The 21,481-nt window shown below is 33.6% G+C and overlaps 2 protein-coding genes and 1 pseudogene across 2 annotated transcripts; 2 read left to right on the top strand and 1 right to left on the bottom strand.

The window, feature by feature from the left end:
* Positions 1-460: 460 nt before the first annotated feature.
* LOC145591040 (putative uridine kinase C227.14) lies at positions 461-12,130 on the top strand. The gene is made up of 12 exons (XM_081647430.1): positions 461-608; positions 1,824-1,951; positions 2,036-2,079; positions 4,864-4,941; positions 5,588-5,780; positions 6,016-6,046; positions 6,132-6,190; positions 6,371-6,444; positions 10,495-10,581; positions 11,441-11,502; positions 11,588-11,619; positions 11,844-12,130. The coding sequence occupies exons 1-12, from the start codon at positions 545-547 to the stop codon at positions 11,928-11,930; spliced, it is 939 nt and encodes a 312-aa protein (XP_081503556.1). The 5' UTR covers positions 461-544; the 3' UTR covers positions 11,931-12,130.
* LOC145608873 (25S ribosomal RNA) lies at positions 6,784-7,758 on the top strand (annotated as a pseudogene).
* Positions 12,131-14,674: 2,544 nt separating the features above from the next.
* On the bottom strand, positions 14,675-18,300 carry LOC145604212 (auxin-responsive protein IAA14-like). The gene is made up of 5 exons (XM_081660150.1): positions 17,727-18,300; positions 16,332-16,570; positions 16,001-16,136; positions 15,786-15,847; positions 14,675-15,059 (listed from the first exon to the last, which is right to left on the bottom strand). The coding sequence occupies exons 1-5, from the start codon at positions 18,050-18,052 to the stop codon at positions 15,022-15,024; spliced, it is 801 nt and encodes a 266-aa protein (XP_081516276.1). The 5' UTR covers positions 18,053-18,300; the 3' UTR covers positions 14,675-15,021.
* Between the last annotated feature and the right edge of the window lie 3,181 nt (positions 18,301-21,481).

The raw sequence follows: 21,481 nt of genomic DNA, 5'->3' as shown, positions 1-21,481 counted from the left end.
TTGTGAATCGAGAATCGATAGTCTTAAAATGCTCAACTTTGTGAATCCATGTTACCTTTAATCATGCTCAACTTATTTGTACTATTTATATGTCTTAAAAAAGATTAATAAAAAAATAACAAGATTGTCAAAATTGACTAATTTTATACACCACGGAAAACATTTTTTTTTTTTTGAACGGAATACATTCTTCTTTAAAAAACAATTATATACTACAAGTTTTAATATAATCATAAAAAAAAAGCTCAAATAAGATAATATTATAAAGTATATCAATTTTCTTACTTAAGTAGGATTTGAAAAACTCTTTATCTAAACATTTTGTCTCTTATTGAAAAATTAATTATATTCAATAAAATAATCAAAACAATAGCACATAAGATCCTTTAAGCGAGGGGAGATTAACTTAACATACAACAACTTTCTGACTAAGTACTTTTTCTAATTTGGATTTGTAGCATACGTGTGACATCTTCGCAAGAAAAACAAACAACAAACAAAGATAGTTTGATTTAAAAAAAAAAAACATAAAAACACACAAGTAATGGAGGTTTCATGTTTTCCGGCAACATCAAGTGGAACTCACACCCTATTTCCTTCATCTCGAGGTGAGTCTTTCTTTCTCTCACCTCCCTCATTTTTTAATTTTATTTTGGTATATATTAATGCGTATTTTAGTTTTTGTTAAATAGATTAAAAAAATTTGGGTATGTTAACAATTGATTTACTAGTATATATTTTGCTGTTGTTCTACATTAATTTTCAGATTGTGTTGTTGCTTTTCGTTGGTCTGTAAACTGCGATCATAATTTGTTTTATATTTGTATGAAAGTTGGGAGCTTTTTCTTGAATTTACTTTGAATTGAATTAATGGTTTATAAAAATTGAAGCTTTGAAAAAGTTGATGGGTTTTAATAATTATATAGGATTGTTAAGCATTTTGTTTATGTTGGTGTTTTCTTAGTGTAATACTGATAGTGGGTTACACTTTAATTTATTTGAATGTTTTAAGAATTTGATTAAATAATGCTGTGGTGACAATGGAATTGCACTGTTTATTCAATCAAAGGTCTAAAATTGGTTCAGTATGAAGTAAGGTGAGAGTAAGACCATGATGATGCTGTGGTTATGCTGTACACCCGGAGGGCGGGGCGCGTGGGGATAGGTTTATTTGAGGCATTGACGGTACCTGTGTTGAGTGTGTTCACAAGATTTCAGTTAGTGAGCTTATGAAAGAAGATTTCCTTGAATACACATTGAATCAAGGATTTTTCTCCATGAAATTTGCTTGTTAGTGAGTCTTTTCTTGTTGATACTGAAGTCTTTAAATCTTCGATAACTTGGGTGTAAATGTAGATAAGAACATGGCTCTACCCGTTTCAAAGAAAATTAACTGTGATTCTGTTTCACACTTAGTAACTAGTAGATTGGATTATCAGGTTTGATTTGTAGATGGTGGATTGCAAAAGTTTGTTTGTTGAGTAATTAGCATCCTGGAATGCTAAGCGTTTGGTCAAAGTGGTGTTTTGCTAACTTTGTAATTTTAAAAACTACTTCTCATGGTGATTTGCTAATTAGCATTCTAATTCAAGATACTTAAAAATCCTCAACATGCTAAATGTTAGGAAAAAAATACTGTTTTTATGAACAAGGCCTAATTTGGCAAATTGAATAGTTCATCTCTTGTGATATGCTCCTATATATTTTCTACTGAACGTTCTTTATGTATAATGGCTTGGGTTTTGGTTATGCTTAACTTGTGCTCAATTTGTGGGCACACTGAATTGTGTCAATAATAACAATTTTTTTGCCTGTTCATTTAGATGTGCTTAAGGGAGCAGGTATTCTTCCATGGCATCAATCTTCTGTATCCATAAGGCTGACTGGTAATAGAACTCAGCCTTTTCTGTATGCTGTCACGTCAAACATTCAAAATAAAGGCATTCTAAAGGTTCATTTCTTGAACTGGTCTCTTTTTATAATTTGTAGTAGTATGTAGGATTTTTTTCTAAAGGTTGCTTCCCACCTGTTTCAGGTATCATGTAGCCGCAAGAGTGAAGCTTCTCTCCAGGAAGCCAGGTATAGAGACGGTTTATAATACTAGTAAAGTAGGGAGGGTTTCATAGGTGCATGTTAATTGGAAGGGTAAATCAGATGTGTACCGTATTATATAGTCTTGGGTTATTTTTGTGAAAGTTATTGTTATATTGTTTAACGTTGATCAATTGGTTATTGTTATTATCCTCCCTTGATGAGTGGTGTAATGAAAGTGGTGATTTGAAACTGGAGAAACTCTCATGCTCAAATTTTTAATAGCCAAAGTCTTTATTGTTCATATCATGATTTTGAAAACTATAAAAAGGGGTAGTGAGAAGAGTTATATCTGGGAGAAATCTAGAACTTTTGCAACTATGTATAGGTTTTTGATCACAAGTGGCTGCTGGCCACGGCATTGAGCTTTCATGCTCCTGCAGTGATGTACAATATTGAGTTATAACTACTGGTCATTCCAGTTATAGTGTACTTTCTAGCTACTTTAGTAAGCTTAACTCGTTAAAGATTAAATGTTAAATCATAGAAGAGGATTCCAAAACTGAGCTTTCCAAGTTAATCTTTAGCTTTGTCATGAACTTAAGTTACTGTCACCGTCAACCTTTAATTGTTTTATGTCATATAAGCTACCAGAGGTTCCTGCATTTCCCCAAGATGCATCCTCCTAGCATTTGATGGTTTGTCTCACCAACCTCAAATTAGGTGTTTGAGGTGTGAGTAATGGGCTTCCTATGTAACTATTTGGTTATGATGACTGGTGATCATGATCCCAGTCAATTAGTTAGAGTATTGTCAACATGTACAATAATGATTAAAAATTGATGACTCATTGAGCATGAGTTTCAGCCTTCAAAATTGATTTCCAGTTTCCATTATATGTGACATGACATATTCGCCTGTATAGCCGTTATAGCTCTTGGAGGACTTGGCAAGACTCTTTAACCGCTTGAGGGATGGAGACATGTCTGGCCAATTTACAATGGGTCCTCATCAAGAGGTTGCCTTTGTATTTTAGGTCTTGTATCTAGTGTCACAATATAGACTTCCTAGTGTTTCTGTTGCGTTTTCTGATCTGCCTCATAGGATCGCTTGGATGTGACTTTTAGCTTAAGAACTTAATTCCTGTAGGTTATTTCCCATCCAGTATAAAATATCTTCCGTTAAGTGTAATGCACTTGAGGGCCCCTTCCTAAAGTTTTTCTTTCTAAAATTGTATTTGATATTTGCTATAATAAGCTGTTTGGCTGGGATGTGTAAACTTGCATTTTAGCCTTAAAAACTCACTTGACCTACCAAAATTTGAGTTTGATGTCGTGGATGATCTTTACTTATTCTATGTAGCCATTACGGCGTTGTGGAATATTTGACTGCTGCTTGGGGTTTATGAATTTTTCACTTGTGAAACAGAGTCCCTCAAGCATGACTTTTAGGCTTTTTGTTGGCAAAGGATCCGTGCAATTTATAGGCTATTCCAGATTTTTTTTTTTTTTTTTTTTTTTTTTTTTAGTTTATGTTTATGATGACTACCTTGGAAATTTGAGACTTGATTCCCTGAGGAGCTTGTTATAGATTAATTTCTGCTCAGTGAAGTAAATGCAATTGCTTGTAAGTGAAGGTCGAATGCTTGAGTATTTTGATTAATGGATGATCGAACTACAAGGGATAAGCATAACTTGAGGTTATGAATCTCTGAGTAACTTTAGGCTACTAGTCTCTCTCTAGTGTTTACGCTCAATTTCTGGATACCTTTACTAATGGCTTGGCTACCATACTTATGCTCAAGCTTTAGGATTACATGTGATTATTACTTAGCTAAGAATAGAAAAACCATAAATAGACATTAGAGAAATAGCTGACTTGCTTTCCCTTTCTTTTCTTTAATTAGCTTTGTCCTGTTGCCCATTGTTCCTTCCTTCTCTTGACCCAAGCTGCCCCTGTTTTGCGCGCCTGGAATACACCAAATATGGTGGCTGACCTGGTTCTGTGGAGCCATTGACCCTGCTGACCCATTCCATTACAGAGCTGCTTGTGATTCATGAAACCTTTGAGCTTTTGCGGATATTTCACATGTATTTGAAAGGGGTCACCAGAGCATATTTGTTGGTGTTGTGAATATCAGCTACAGTTGGTTCAGCTTGTTCTATCATGCATGGTCTCAGCCATTAGGCAACCTGAGGGTGCTTCCATTAATAGTGCTTGAGGTTTGTTACCAGTTTTCGAATTGTCCCTTAAGCATAGTTCACTTTTCCTAGGGGACATTTTGGGTCTAGTCATTGACGACCAAGACGACTATTATTGACCTTGGGGATCCATAGAAGTTTCAGTCATGGAGCCTTTCTTTCCCAAACTTCCTACTTATGTCTCGACGGGGATTTTTCTATGACGACAATGCTAGGAGCCTTGTCACAACTCACAAGTAGGAATTTATGGGCATTTGCTACATCTTAGCACGAATTGTGGCCAAGAAATTTCTTTCTTTAGTGTTCTTAGCTCTGTCATTCATGACCCTGATAGACCTTGGGGCTATGAGGAACATTACAGGTTAACATGACACAGAGTACTACCATTCTTTCTTAGCCCAGAAGGTTTTTGCATGTCGTTTGCCAATCCCATGTCTGAAATATGTTTACTTTTAATATGTCTAAGTCTCAGATATTATTTTATCCACCAAGTTTGATGGATATTATATATAGTCTGTTGATTTAATCTGTGAATTCATAATGCTTAAAGTTTTGAGATTTATTATTTTATGTATTAAAACTGTCGTCGTTCATGGTTTTTTCATGATTAATTGACACATGTTGTTTTAAGATCTATGGATGAGGTGTATGAAGCTTTGGCGCATCGTCTTCTTCCTACTGCAGCCGTGACATCAAACCCCAACTTTAAGTAAGTTTGTGCTTATTTATGTCAATTGGACTGAATTAATTAGCGGAAACAAATTGCAATATATACTAACATCGGTTTTTGGAGCTTAAGCAAACTATAGCAACCTGTGTATTGAAATATACCCTAGAATACGGCAACAATATAAACACTATAACAGTTTCTTAAACCAAACTACCAAAATTCAGATACCCTCTATACTTCATGTAAAATTATGCAAGTCTTCTGGTACCACTGGCAGAGTTTTGGAAGATGTTCCTGTAATTTTGTGTTGCACTTTGCGCTCATGAGAAAGTGTTTGTTCTGAGGAGCAACACGTGCTGCAGCCCATGGGTAGGACATAGCAGTCTCTGTGTTTTGAGGCTTGTAATTCCTACCCGACTATGCTTCGCAGTTGGGAGTTACAACCTCAACAGATTTACAAAATCATAACATTATGCAAGTACTTTATAAGATGGAGTCTATTGTATTTTTTATGGCACATTAAGTAATTCTCAATACATATTTGACAAATCAGTTGTCAAAACTCAGTGAGTTTAGACCAAAAATTTTTGGAGTCTAATCTGTATCGTTTTGATGGGGAGAGAGTATTGTTGTATATGCTTTTTCAAAAATATGCGAGTAAATATGTATGCTGGGTACATTGCAGATATATTGTCGGCTTGGCGGGTCCTCCCGGTGCTGGAAAAAGTACGGTGGCCCATGAAGTGGCTCAACGCATAAACAAGTCGTGGCCCCAAAAATCACCTTCCATGGACGAACAAGTAGGATCACCAGATGTTGCAATTGTTCTCCCCATGGATGGATTCCATCTTTATCGTAGTGAACTAGATGCGATGGAGGTTTGTCTTTCCTGAACATGTTGCATTAATTTGGGAAGATATTTTATGCTATTTCCAGAAACAGTAAGTAGATAGAGTCTGGCAAACCTTTTAATTTTCCATAAGTAAATGCTTATATGGTATTATATGATTGCTTTGGTGAACCATTTTCTAGTGTTAGATGAGTCTCAGATTTTGCTACTCTATTTCCAAGTAATGTTTGTTCATGATTTTTTTTTTCCCTCCATCCTATTAGGATCCTAAAGAGGCTCATGCAAGAAGAGGAGGTAAGGTTCTTTATTTTTTTTCATTATGGTGCCGCTTGTTATGATCTTTGAAATGTTGACGGAGTCTCACCAATTTTAATATCAGCTCCATGGACATTTGACCCGGCAAAGCTACTTAAATGTCTTCAGATTTTGAGGAGTCAGGTAACTTTTGCTGCTAGTGTTCAGAAAGATGACATGAATTGAAATTGAATTTAATTCTTAGCATGATGTTAACATATATTACGATGGGAAAAAAAATGATGCTAAAGGTGGATGCTATTTAGATTGTATTACTGTTTAGTGTGTTTGCACTATATTTCTGATACACAATCAATTTGCTAGGGATCTGTTTGTGCACCATCATTTGATCATGGCGTAGGAGATCCTATTAAAGATGACATCTTTGTTTCCCTTCAGTAAGTAAACACTTTTTGTAACAGCTTATATATGCCCCTTGTCAATTACTGGTCATACTTGTGTTTTCTCGACTTTGTACCCTTACCATTTGGCCCAAGATATTCAAGCCCACTTAACAAATTGTGCATACCAATAGAAGTTGAGAGCCTTTACGGCTTTAGCCACTAGTTTACTCTATATCCGTTTGGGTCATTAGCTGTCTTCATCTTTTAGCCACTAGTTTGGGCCGCAAACTTAGATGGCCTTTACGAAGCAAACAGGCGTTTGAGATTAATGTTATTGTTGTGCTCCTGTTTTTTCACTTCTGATAACTATTTACTTTAGTATAAAGCCCCAAAAATGGATGGCGCTGAAGCGCGTGACCTATACCCGGCCGTTTGAGCAAGTGCTTGAGAGGTGTAGGATAAGTGGGAGCTTCGGCGCAAGTGAAATACCACTACTTTTAACGTTATTTTACTTACTCCGTGAATCGGAAGCGAGGCAATGCCCCTCCTTTTAGACCTAAGGCCCGCTTTGCGGGCCGATCCGGGCGGAGGACATTGTCAGGTGGTAGGTGGGGAGTTTGGCTGGGGCGGCACATCTGTTAAAAGATAATGCAGGTGTCCTAAGATGAGCTCAACGAGAACAAAAATCTCGTGTGGAACAGAAGGGTAAAAGCTCGTTTGATTTTGATTTTCAGTACGAATACAAACCGTGAAAGTGTGGCCTAATGATCCTTTAGACCTTTTGAATTTAAAGCTAGAGGATAACTAGCTTGTGGCAGCCAAGTGTTCATAGCGACGTTGCTTTTTTATCTTTCTATGTCGGCTCTTCCTATCATTGTGAAGCAGAATTCACCAAGTGTTGTATTGTTCACCCACCAATAGGGAATGTGAGCTGGGTTTAGACCGTCGTGAGACAGGTTAGTGTTACCCTACTGATGACAGTATCGCAATGGTAATTCAACCTAGTACGAGAGAAACCATTGATTCACACAATTGGTCATTACGTTTGGTTGAAAAGCCAGTGGCACCAAGCTACCGTGTGCGGGATTATGACTGAACGCCTTTAAGTCAAAATCTGGGCCAAAAGCGACCCATGTGCCCGCCGCCTGATTGCCGCCCTACAACAGGGGCTTCAGCCCCCAAGGGCACGTGTCGTAGGCTAAGCTCGCGCAGTGGATGCGCCGTGAGAGCCGCCTTGAAGTACAATTCCTACCAATCGGCGGGTTGAATCCTTTGCAGACGACTTAAATACGCAACGGGGTATTGTAAGTGGCAGAGTGACCTTGCTGCCACGATCCACTGAGATTCAGCCCTATGTCGCTTCAATTTGTCCCTCCCCCATCCTATTCCCTAAAAACACCTATATTTTGAAAAACGAGGTTAGCGTTCCTTCTTATATGCTAAAAAATGCTAAGTAGTGGATTGAGACAAGTGACAAAGCCAAAGTGTTGGGGTGTGGGATGGTGCAAGGGGGCGTGTGGACATGTGCGCCCAAGGACAAGGCATACAAATAACTAGTTTTGTCGTTTGAGGGTATGCCATCGTTGCCTTAAGACATGGTGTTTAAGGATGATTGGGATGGTTTTGGGCATCATCCATGACTCCCAAGTCCCTTTGGGAACCCATGGAAGTATTTGGATTCATAATCCTGACGGGTGAAAAAATGATGTACGGAAGCCAAATTTGAAGGCTATAATACACGAAATCGGAGCAATTTAGTAGGTGTCCGGACCCGGTGTCAGAAATTCACGGAATTTTATGGGATGCGTTCCGAGGTGATATGATGTTGTTTGGACCTATTTACAACCATAAGTCGGCTACATAAAGGCCCCGTGGAAGCTTATAGCAAATACAAGTGGCGTGTACGGAAACCGGTAAAATGGATGCTTAAAGGCAAATTGTATGGTTTCACCCACCCAATTGGACTCCAGGAGGGTATTAGAGTCTATAGGTAGCTTCTCGGCAATTTTTGGTTTCGGGTAAAAAAAAGTCAAAAATTGGCTAAATTGAAGGCTATACACGCTTTTTGGCCAATTTAAGAGGTTTCGGGACCCGGTGTCGAAAAGTCTCGAGATACCAGGGGTTACATCCCAGGGTCATATAATGTCATTTGGAACCATATATGATCATTATATGTTGCCATAAATGTCCGTGGTAGCCTTGAGTTTATGAAATCTGTGCAAGCTGTAAACGGGTAAATTGACAGTTTGAAGGTATATTGGATGGTTTTACCCACCCAAATGGACTCTCGGGGTGTATTAGGGTCCATGGGAAGCATCTCGGCAATTTTTATTTTCGGGTCTAAAAAAGTGAAAAATTGTCCAAAATTGAAGGCTATAATACACGATTTCAGGTCATTTTTTGACATTTTTTCGAAAACTGAAGGAATACATGGGGTGACTCCCGGGTTCATATAAGGTGGTTTGAAACCATAACACACCTATAAAGATGTCTATAAAGTACTAAGAATGAGTTATGTTTCTATTTTGAAATTTTGGAATATATTGATGTCACAAAAGTATATTGAAGTGATATTACATGACAATAATGATGTCATATGTGAATATAATGATGTCATAAAATTATATTATGATATCATAAAAGTATATTGAAGTGATGTGACTTGACAATAATGATGGAAATGATATTACTTGACAATAATGATGTCATATAAGTATATTGATACGATGTGACTTGACAATAATGATGTCATATGAATCTAATGATGTCATATAAGTATAATGATGTCATATTATGTAATTATATTTATAATGATGTAATGTCATAATATGATGGGACTTGACAATAGTGATGTGATGTGACTACACACTATGGTTTGGAATTGGAAAAGAAAACATGTTATATACTTCCTCCGTTCTTTATTACTTGATCCGCTTTGACTTTTATACTATTCACCACCCCTCTTTTGATTGTCTTTTGTGAATAATATGTAAGAAAAAATATATTAATGTATAATCTTTTTGGATTCATCTCAATAAGTACTATCATAATATATAACTTTTATGATTTTTACTTATGGAGAATTTAAGTTATTGATCGTTAAAGTTTTGCATTTGCAAGCATGATAAAAGAAATAGGTCAAAGTAAAAAAAAAACAGAGGAAGTATGATGGAACTATGGATAATCATACTACTATTCACATGTGTGTTGATTGATGTGTCGATTGATAGACTATGGATAGTAATAATACTTTTATGGAATCATCAAACTAGTACATTCATGTTTGTAAACTAAGTATCACATCTCATCTCATATTCCATCATCAATTACACACAAACTATCCCTCAATCACCATGTCCCGGGGTCAATTGACACATTCCCGGTATAAAACAACCTCGAAAAACAAGCAGGGGTAATATGGGATGTACCTAAGTGTCAAAATTACATTCCCCTACCATTCCAAACCTTTTTCCCATGTTTTGGGGTTGTTTAGCAACTTTTTCAGTTTTTCCAATTACCGCCTTTTTTCCGTATTTTCCATTTTTGGGGCCCACAAAAAATATTTTTTGGAAAAAAAAGTGTCAAAATGAAGATTAATACCCATTCTTTGGATTCCATTAAAAAAAATGGGTGTTATTATCACAATTTCTCAAGTTTTGACCCATTATTGTGTTACTGTCAGTGGGGTGTTCACTACAATTTTACAAGGAGTTCAATATAAAGCTCTTTAGGGGAAGGTGGGCAACTCAAGCTTGAATATCTAAAATTTAGTTATTCAAGCTTGGGGCCTTCTCCGGACCTGAGGTAGGTTGTGTGCATTGCCAGACTGTTCGCTTGAATATCTAAAAACTCATGGAACTTTTATATGACAAAATTGTTCGCTGATAGGAAACCATAAAATGTTAGCGGTTTTATCTTATGTCACAGATCGCTATTAGAATGACCCAATGCTGAAACTGATTGGAATCTGTGTCTGTTAGGCGTCTCTTTCCTGATCAACTTTAACGTTAATTTTGGTGTAATTCTGTTTTACTTTTCATGAGTTGTACCAACAGAAATGGAGGAGAAAGCTGATTAGTCTTTGTTTGAGTTTCTTGTCTGCAGGCACAAAGTTGTGATTGTAGAAGGAAATTACTTGCTCCTCGATGAAGGGGTTTGGAAAGATATATCTTCCATGTTCGACGAAAAATGGTAAATCTTTTTGTTAATATGATGCTTCTAGTTTGGTCTGAATTTAAGTGAGAAGCTACAAAATGTGATGCAAACAAAATGTGCAGCACATCTGATCCCAAATGTTCTACTTTGAGGGATTATGAAATTAATGAACCCATAACTTATCTGGATTGTTTGCTTGTAAAAAAGAATTACTCCGTTCAGAAATGTCGATTGCTCCAACCCATCATTAATAACGATATAATACAATAGTACTAAAAGACCCCTTGTAATAATTGGTTCACTCAATCATCCACCAACTCTATCTCTAATCACTTAATGGTAGTAATTGCATTTTAAACCAGTCAAATCACAGACCATTACTGATTTAGGAGAGATGGCAACCTTTTTTTTCGGACATTCTAAAATATTATGTGACTATTGATAAGGGAATACTTGTTTTTTCATTGTAACAGGTGGTGTTGCAACAGTGCAACTACAAGCATGTCTTAGCTAGTTTGTTAAGAGTTTGTTGTTTATAAATTTATAAATATGTATGGTTTTGTCATACCTGCTACTTTTTCACAATTACCCCAAGGAACTTGATATTTAGTTATTTTCTGTTACGCCTTACGCCTGGTTTTGAGAAGAATGGCTCAGTCTGTAATTGACCAAGGTGTTTCTGAAGGATGTTGTTCTAGTAGGTAAGAAATACTAAGGGTTCCCTTAGAGCTTAAGACATTACCGGATGAGTTAAAAAATAAGCTATCGAGTCAGAAGAAAGCATACTCAACTGGGTGTTTAGCTAATGCATGCTTTGTTATGTTAATCTGAACCACAAAAACTATAAGAATGATTCGGCAATTTCAAGTGATATTGCTGTTGTGAAAATGTGCAGGTTCATTGATGTCGACCTTGACACATCTATGCAGCGGGTTTTGAAACGGCATATGTCAAAGTGTATGTATTCTGCTTACATTTGGTGTTTAAATATTAATCTAATTGCCAATACTGATTTTTCGTATTGGTACAATGCATCTTTCAGCTGGGAGGTCTTATGATGAAGCGAAAAGGCGGGTAAGTCCTATGAATCTATGTTTTTGGCGAAATAAAATGCTCTCTCCCATTATTTTGCACCACTTGTATAGTTGAATGCCATTTTCTAGAAAATTGGTGGTAGGGCTTTAATACTAGCAACACAAACTAACATAAAAGATCTACAAAACATATCAAAGTGCGACAAAAGATTTGAACCGGATTTTAACTCATTACTAACTTTTGATGCAAATTCTATGTTGCAGATAGATTACAACGATCGCCCCAACGCGGAGATGATCATGAAATCGAAGAAAAACGCGGACTTGATCATAAGGTCAATCGAAACCTAAACCTCATAATCTCATTGATCGATCATGAACTTGTTTGACTTAATTCAAATAAACTGATGAAAAATTAGTACTAGGAGAAACAATAAAAGTCAAATAGGGGTTGAAATTAGTTACTTAGAAATGTAGACACTTGACTTTTAAACTTCATAGTTGATCCTCCTAAATCTTTGGATCTCTCCAAGAAAACTTGATTGTCAAAATTTGCTGAAAATTGTTCCATTCATAAAAATAATGCTAAACTTTGATTATTTCCATAAAGGGTAATATGGGAAATAGTGCTACGCGTGATCCAAGAAAGATAGTCAACACAACTTTTAGAGTGATTTACTGAACTCAGTTCCCTGAATTGAGGCAAAAGTTATAGATCAACCGTACATGGCATATCACCAATTTGCTCCTCGTTAATGTTTATTACTTATGCATTCTAATCTAGGCCATTGTCCCTACTCCATTACTACTATATCAACTCCTTGCCATTTTGTCTTTAAAGCTCTTGTAGGGCTTTCGGAAACCGTCTCTCTAGTCGATAAAATCGTTAATATTTTACCCTTTTATGATCCCATGAATTGGTAGATGTGATCAACTAGGTTGTTTAGATTGGGTTTGATTCGGGAGGTGTTTGGGTATTGAGTCATTCGATTTGGTTTTGATATGATTGACTCATATCTAGTTACCCTTTTTGTTACGTCAAGTCTTGATATTATATACGTATAAAATGACCAAAACAATTTCATGCTTAAACTGATGGTTAAAACCTTAGGATTGGTTTTGCATTCTATCAGTTTCAGTTATAATTAATGGTATGCGTTTGAATATCGAGTAAGAGTCAATTTTATCTACTAGTGTCAATTTGTCATAAAGACTAGAGATCTAAAGTTGTGAACACAGTTTTGCCTCAATGTCTGGCCAATTAAATGTTCCTTTGAAAACCATTTGAGTGAAAATTCAACTTCCATCCAAAGATGGATCTTTGAACATGGAACTAATGTCTCGGAAAGTCGGTTGGTTGGAGTTTTTTAATGCTTAAGCCTTAAGGTTACTAAATACAAGTACTATACAACATTCAAAATTGATTATATCTAAGGGAAGAAACTTCTAAAATACTGCTAAAATCTTAAAATTGTACTCCGTATTGAATGTTTCAGAATTTCTTATTGATTGTAAATTGCTATTCGTAAGCCAAACAAATTAAAGTGATGTATAAGCTTTTCACTATTAACGGTGAAAAAACATCATGCGTTATTAGCTAGAATACCTCTACATGATTTAGGCCTAGGGAGTAATTGTCTTTTGGGATATTGACATACATTGGTGGAACTCTAAACTGAACTGATTGGAGCTGAGTTGAAATAAATATTTTACGAGAAAAGGAAATTAGTAACGGAACTGAACTGAATTGATTGGAGTTGAACTGAAATTAAGCGGAAGACCCTAAATATAATTTATTTTTTACTAGGAAAGAATGCTAGGTTGGTTACGCTCTTATAAAAAACCAAACTTCGGATTTCCAATTATATTGTTGGTAGTTAACAAATCTTGTTTGGTCGTTTGGTAGAGATGATGACGCAAAGATTGTTACCTCTAATAAGTAAATCTCTAAGTCAAAAACCCGATGCAAGAGATTTTGCTTGATCAAGAGTTTACATTTCTAAGCTTTCTAGAGGCTCTTACATTCACCATTAAGTTTGGAACTATCTCTAATGCTATAAGCTAAAATTAATACTACAGGCAACTTTGCTATACGCTAATGTTTGGAACAAGCAAGTCAAAACACCACACTAATTTAAAAGATGTTATCGAACACACTCTTGATCTCCATAAACAAAGCAACGAATGAGGTTTTCTTTTCTTTTATTTTCAATTACCAGCGCGTATTATTTGATTATTTCTATCCCAATTCGACAACAGATCAAACATAAATTATCAATATAAATATAATTTCTTTAAGATAATGTAGCTTCAATCTTTGTAAATGATTAGCATAATTTTTTTTTCATTGGTCCCCTCTCTTTAGTCCTTATAATTCTCCTTAATCAATCCAATATTGATATTTTATGTAACTATTCTTCATATAGTAGTATACTTTTTTTATTTTTTTTGTAATGAGAAATATAGATTTTTAGTGAGAAAAAAAAGATTATAATTAAGTTAAATTATTAACATTGAAACCACCAATCTACATCATAATTGAAGAATATATATAGAGTGGCCTAAACAGATAGGCAAAGATATATAAATGCCAACCTCCCCATCAACATCCACATGATCTTGCTCCCTTCCTTAGCCAACTCATGGAACATGCACATTATTTCAGTCCCCACTTTTCTATTATTTATTGATACAGACAACTATTTTAATAAATCACCTTATTATAGGGGCATTGTTTGGTTCAAAGAATCCAATGAAAAAGAGCCAGGCCAAGGAACTAATCACATCTCGCAGTATTGTTGCTATTCTAACGATGATTGTCTCACAGATAAAGTTTTAGTTAGATAACATTTAGAAACGAAGGGAGGAAGTCATAATAATATTAGTATTCAGGATATATAGATGATTTATGAAGTAAATATGAAATACGAGTAATAAACAAAATTAAATTAATTAATTAATTAATTGTCATACTAACAGTATTTATTTATATCTAGAGAACAAAAGGAATATTGTTATCAACCCCATTGATTGCTATCACAAGCAGCATGACTTAAACTATAATTATTGTATTTTTAAAGCCAAACAAAATATAATTAATACAATAATAAATAAAAAACATAACATAAACATAAACATATTGGGCCAAACATAGTCTTACTTGTGGACACAATTTAGTTACTGTTTCTATGTCTAGTCATAAATTTCAGCACCATACAACTCACAGACTTTTTAAAGTAGTAATATGATAAATCTATATCAAATCATAGTACAAGAAATCCAAAAAAAAAAAAAAATTAAAAAAAGGGGGGTGAAAACAAGTACACATGAAATTACAAATTCACCCTGCTCAATCCATCTGTTAGGCTCGGTACCCTCTTTAAACTGTCTTTTGGTGCTGGCCTTAAGATCAAAGGAGCAGGCTGATGTACCATTTTCTAGTTTAGCTCCTGTTCTTGCACTTCTCCATGGCTCTTGGAGCTGATAACGTACAATATTAACGCGTTAGGTTATACTCGATTGAAAATATTAATCAAGAAAATCTATATATAGTATCAACTAGCTTAGTTGGCTAAGGAAATCCGACCAACAAGACTTGTAAAGGAGACTTGGGATAGTAATGTGTGTGGAAATTATTAATGAGAATTGTACTAGGTGAATTCATGCCATGCATGTATGATGTTTATCATAAAATTTGATTGGACACTCATATATTTTTTAGGCCCAAATAAGTGTTTGTGAGAGGGTGGGTGGTGTTTTATTAGGATCCTACCGGTTGGTTTCATTTCAATGTCAGGCGATTCAAGAATCTGACTCGACTTAAATAAACCACATATTTGAAGCCGTGGATGATTTCATTCGATTTCATATCAATGCAAAGTATTTTGTATGATTTAAGCTTGTAATATCAAGAAGGCTAAATTCTATAGGGGGTTATAGTGTTTTGAAGACAATTGCATTTTTCAAGTGTTTGATTATTTATTTAATAATAAATAACTCAATTATAAATAGCTCAATTATGCATGCAAGGTGATAACATGATAACTTCGATATTAATAGACTACGTTCATTCTTATCAATTATATTTTTCATGCATATAATGTATGTGAATGATTTCCAATTGAGCAATTAATTGAATATTGATAGGAGTATTTATATATAATTGAGAAAAAGAAATGAAAATAATTAGAAAGAACTATCACTAACCAAGTCCAGCAGCTTCCTTTCCTTTCATGATACGAAGTCGTTTGCATGAATCCACAAACATCCTGGTAAAATAAAATTTATACACAATTATAAGATAATCAATATATACATTAATCACAACATGAATATAATGTTACTTAATGATAATCAAGTAATAATTAATAATATTTTCAATAAAGGATTATGCATGATATATATATAGGGAATGAACTTACTCCCATGGGACATCACCAACAAGCATCCAATCTCCATCCTTGTCTTCATAGGTTGGTACGTAATCGGAATCATTAAGGAGATCCATCAGCTTGCTCTCATTCATGAAATCGATCATCCCTTGAGCACCATAATTACCTAGACACGATCTCAAAAATTCATAAATTTACACGAGAATATATGTAACAACTAACAATTAAATTATCCATGTTGAAATAAGAAATATAATACGAGTAATTTTTTATGTAACAAACATAAAGTATATACATCTTTAAATGTTACTCGTATTTTATGTTATAAATGGATAATAAAGTATATACGAGTTAAATATACCTATGGTAAAAGAGCTGAACATCTTGCCCAAAGCATCAGAAAGCTCTTGGTAACTCTTGTACATTTTCAAGTCCACCTTACGTAGGTAAGGTGCACCATCCATGCTCACCTTCACGAGGGCTCCACCACCGCCATTCATTGGCTTCTCAGTCTCGGAATCCGTTCCACCGGTGCTCTTTTGGACAGCCAGCATGTTCTTTCTGTAAGCTCGCACTGGTGGCCAACCCACAACTTGTGTCCTACATTATTAACGTAACAATATATACATATGTCAACTTATTAATTATATATATATATTTCTCCTTTAAAGAAACAAATTGTATACAATCAAGTTTATTAAATCTAGTCTGATCTATGCTAGCTTAGATTATGTTATGCAAGTATTTGATTTCTTAATCAAATTTTGTGTTTATTCATATTATGTGTTTCATAAGTAATTAAGAGCTAAATCATGCATATGATACTGATTATGAGAGACTTTTTTGCCTTTAAAATTCATGAAATTTACCATAATTAATAAGCTACCTTAGCTTTATCTCCCAACTTTGGTGTACATAGATGAAAAAAAAAAAATCGGAGTAATTAATTTTTTAGACTAATAAAACATTTTAATTTAGAAATCTACTTTTATCATCAACATAAAAAATTTAATATGTAGAAATAATATATTATATGTAGCACCAAACGGCCCTTTTGGCGGAACTTTTGCTTCTTCCCTAGACCTTCAATTTGTGCAAACTATTATTGCAAAACTGTCCATACTCTATACTAATTTATTCATTCTTTTTTTTTTTTTCTTGCTTTAACATTGATTTGTTAATTGATTTACTAGTATATACTTGTTCAAAGTATTTGCAAATATCTCAAGAAATAATTCAATATTCGATGCATGCAATCAAATTCATATCGATCTCACCCATATCGATCATTATTATAGTTTTATTTTTCGTTACAATAACACCACATGGTTACCTTTTCGAGCATCACTATTTTTTTTTTTATAACAAATACATCGTTGATTGGAGTAGAAAAATATCACCATATAATCTAAGTTACCATAACAAGAAAATAAATAATCATCTTTTTTTTCTTTTTCTTTTTTTTTTTTTTTGCACCAAATTAATCATGGCAACCTAACTACCTAGCTAGCTAGCTAATTTTCATTATATTACTCACAAATCATTATGTTTATGTTTATTATGAAGAATAACTATAAATTAATAAACATCTCAAATGAAAAAAAATTACAACATCCATTAATTTTTAGTTGTAGCAGATTAAAAGGCGTGTATTATATTATTTGTGAGATATAAAAACTTTGTTTAATGCAACTAAAAATTAACGAAGGGAGTACATATAAAATAATTTACGAAATAACAAAAAAAAAATACTTACTTGGCAGGAGGCTTGACAGGATCAACATTAACCTTAGAGGAAATCTCCTTAGCAGCAGAATCAGAAGCAGCAGCAGCAGCAGCTTTATCATTTTTCATCAGATCCAAGGGAGATGCTGATGTTGCAGTCTGTTCTTTAGATTCAGAATTATTGTTCAGTTTCAACTCAACTGTCTCAGAAAATCCTCTTTTACTTCCAACACCACCACTCTTCACAGCAACAGCTTCACCTTTTTCGCCTCCGCCACCGCCACCGCCTCGAACCCCGAACCCGAGTCCTAGTCCAAGGCTCAGCTCTGTCTCCTCCATTTTCAGACCAACTTCCATTTTTTCTCTCTATTTCAATTTCTCTCTATTTTTTTCTTCCCCCCTATTTTTTTTTTCTTCTCTAATAACTTTGATGGTTGATTAATAAATATTTATAATGTTTTTAGCTTAGCTTAGTTTAGTTTATTTCCTCCCTTTTTCTTGACCCCTCTCTCTATATATATATATGAATGGTTTGTGTATAATAATACTCTCTTTAATTTCTCTCTCCTCTATAGTTTAGTTGGGTTGTATATGCTGCTTCCTGGTTGGTTCTTTTTAAATATGAAATTTTTTTTACAAAAAATACATATATTTATAATATAATATTATATAATATGATAATAGATTGTGGGGAAGGGGATAATAATGCTACTACAATTATTATACTTATTACTAGGAGTTTTTATTTTTTTTATAAAATAATAATATTATTGTTTAAATTATTATAAAGAATAATTCTGTTATATTGTATAATAATGTTACTTATTACTGTTAAGTGTCACAAAAAAAATAATTAAATTGAGAATGTAACAGGAAGCTGTGGGATAAAGAGAAGGGGGGAGGTTTTGGGCCATGTGGGCAATAAATAGGCTGATTGGTGCATTGTCTGCTGATAGATAATTTCTCCATTTTTAAAAAAAAAAAATTTGAATAATAAAAAGTTTCAACTCATTTTAATTATTAATTCTACTTGCACAATTTTAGTCAAATGATATTGTAAAATTTCATTTATTGTTTTCATAAATCTTCTTATTGATGTAAGTGTTTTTTAGATGAATACACGAATTTACCTCAAAATTTACATCAATTTGACTTTGACATCTATCATAAAATGTTTAGCTCAAAACACACATAAATTATACTCTTAAAATACAGAAGTTGATCAATATCCATAAAAATAAGTGATTTTTTTTTTTTTTTTGGGTGTGTGTGTGTGATATCTATTTAACCTAAATGCATGATGCCGAGTTTTTCAACAAGAATGGTTGTTATACGTAGTATAAAGCCTTAAAAGGGGGTGTTATGTATTTGGAGGAGTCATATTTCGTTTCTTGTCCTTTTTCTATTTGTATTCTTTACGAGCGAGATGTTAATTAGTCGACTAATAGCCACCTAAAAGTCAATAACTCGATTCAGTGAGCATGAAAAATGAAAATCACTCTTGTACAGTTATACTACCTCCATTAATTATTATGTGCAACAAAGGAATATTTTATCTCATAAATAACACCCCGTTATTGCTCATAATAATTAACGGAAGTAATATCATTATAGATAACCACATACAAAACAATTTATTTTTTTGAAGGGGGGACATACAAAACAATCTAATACTAAATATTTTTGGGAGAAATAATAATAAAAGAGAAAATATATAAAAATAGGTGGAAAAATAAAATAAGTGGACACGACATCCAGTTGGCAATGGTTGCCAATTAAGGAGCCAAGCTACTAATTTGGAGCCTGCATGCAGAGTTGGATATTGGGATATCAACTCCTTTTTTAATCCTCGTATAAAGTTCGTTGTCTTTCACGGGATTCACTTTTTCTACCTTGGCCTTGTAAATTTTCATTCTTTACGTAACAACTAATTTTATTTTTATCACTTTTTTCATCTTTTTTTATACTTGCTTTACATATTTCAATATTCGAGTACGTATAATTATATTATACTATAATATGGTTTTCATGGGATTTGAGATTGAGTCCTCCTATGCCTAACAACTCCTCATTCTAGAAATATCCTTTGCAATTTTCATAGCTTGATTACGTATATGTACATGCATGCATTGGTTAATTACCAATCTTATCTTGATTATGAATTAAATTAGAGTTATGTCTTACGTGTTGCATTCTAAACGGCATGTAGTTTACCATTAAAAATTCATGCGAGTTAGTTTGCTATAATCTTATCACGGAGTACTAATTAAGGTAATCCTATTAGTTTAACCCTAGCAATAGTGTCGAGAGCAATATCAGTACTAAGAATTTATGATCATCACGCGATTTGAATTATTTACTGTATAGAAATACGAATACGAGTATAATTTATGCATGTATCACTAGCTTAAATTGTGTGACCACTAACATGATTTGATAGCTTGAAAAATGCTAGCTAGATGGGACATGAATTGAAGTGGGATAGGTCATAGAACTCCAAATTACTAAATTGACACAGTAATGGAAAATGAAGTGTCTCACAAATTTATTAGCTACAACTTTTAGCCTTCATAGTTATAATGGCTTATGATTTTATCAACAGGTAAAAAGAAAACTTCTTTTGAGTATTTGACTAGATGGCGACTCATGTGATACTTGTGTAGTCTAATTATGTCATATATCTTCACTTTTGTAGTCTAATTTCACTACTAAATTAAATTACTCTTCAACTGCTGAAAAAAAAGTTATTACAAATACATACATAATATATATGCTATTCGATTAGTGTATATTCATCATGATTCATGTAATGTCATCTATAATTTATTCCTTCTATTTTAAAACAAACATCGTGAAATTTACAATAATCAAAGTTTGATCTTAAAAAGCGAGAATATTAAGTTACTGTACAATGTGATGGGAATGGAATACATAAAGCCGAAGAGGTGCTACACGGCATAAACCAACATGAATAATTCTTCTATCAGCATCACATCATTATAATCATACATTTAGCACGCGTATAAAGGAAATACTTTTCACCTATTGACACTTACCATGCATGCTACCTTATTTTTATGTACTAACCTATATAATATAATGTCGTTCAATTCATTGACCAAATATTACGTTGTTGTACATTTGGAAAACCTATAAAGCTAAGGAAAAATTATCCCATAATTTAAAAGATTAATGATCGATTTCTCCCTCTTTAACTAGCAATTAATTGTAGCAAATTAAGCCAAGTGCAATTAGTAATTGATTATATATATTCGTTGCTTAATGATGTTAATTAATTAGTCTTTTTCCTAATATTTTGTTGATGGATTTGAGAATATATATTATTCTTTTTCTTTATGCACATGCTACATAAAATTCAAAAGAAAAGAAAAGGGGGTCAACATGTTTTTTTTAAAAAAATGAAAAGGTGAATTTGTGAGCAAATCTTTTAATTCTCATAGTTGTTGAAGAAGTAAGAGTAGTACATACTAGAATATACATAAATTTAAGAACTTAAAGATGTTTTTTATGACAAAATATATACTTAAATATGTACTAATAAATCATACATGTGTCATTTGAATTGTACTTCATATATCTATTGTTTTGTTGATTATGTTATGTCTCATTCGTTCATATTGTTGGTATGATAAATTGATGGTGATTTGATACTAAATATATTAATTAATTAAAGAGCAATCGCATTTCATATGTATACATATGTACCACTAGGTTTAAGATCTAGAGAACACTAGTGTTTGGAGTCTAGAGATAATATAATCTTGA

This window comes from Chenopodium album, chromosome 2, assembly GCF_948465745.1.
Source record: "Chenopodium album chromosome 2, dcCheAlbu1.1, whole genome shotgun sequence".
Classification (NCBI taxonomy): Eukaryota; Viridiplantae; Streptophyta; class Magnoliopsida; order Caryophyllales; family Amaranthaceae; genus Chenopodium; species Chenopodium album.
Note: the sequence above shows the minus strand (reverse complement) of the source record. Positions and strands in the feature narration are given on the sequence as shown.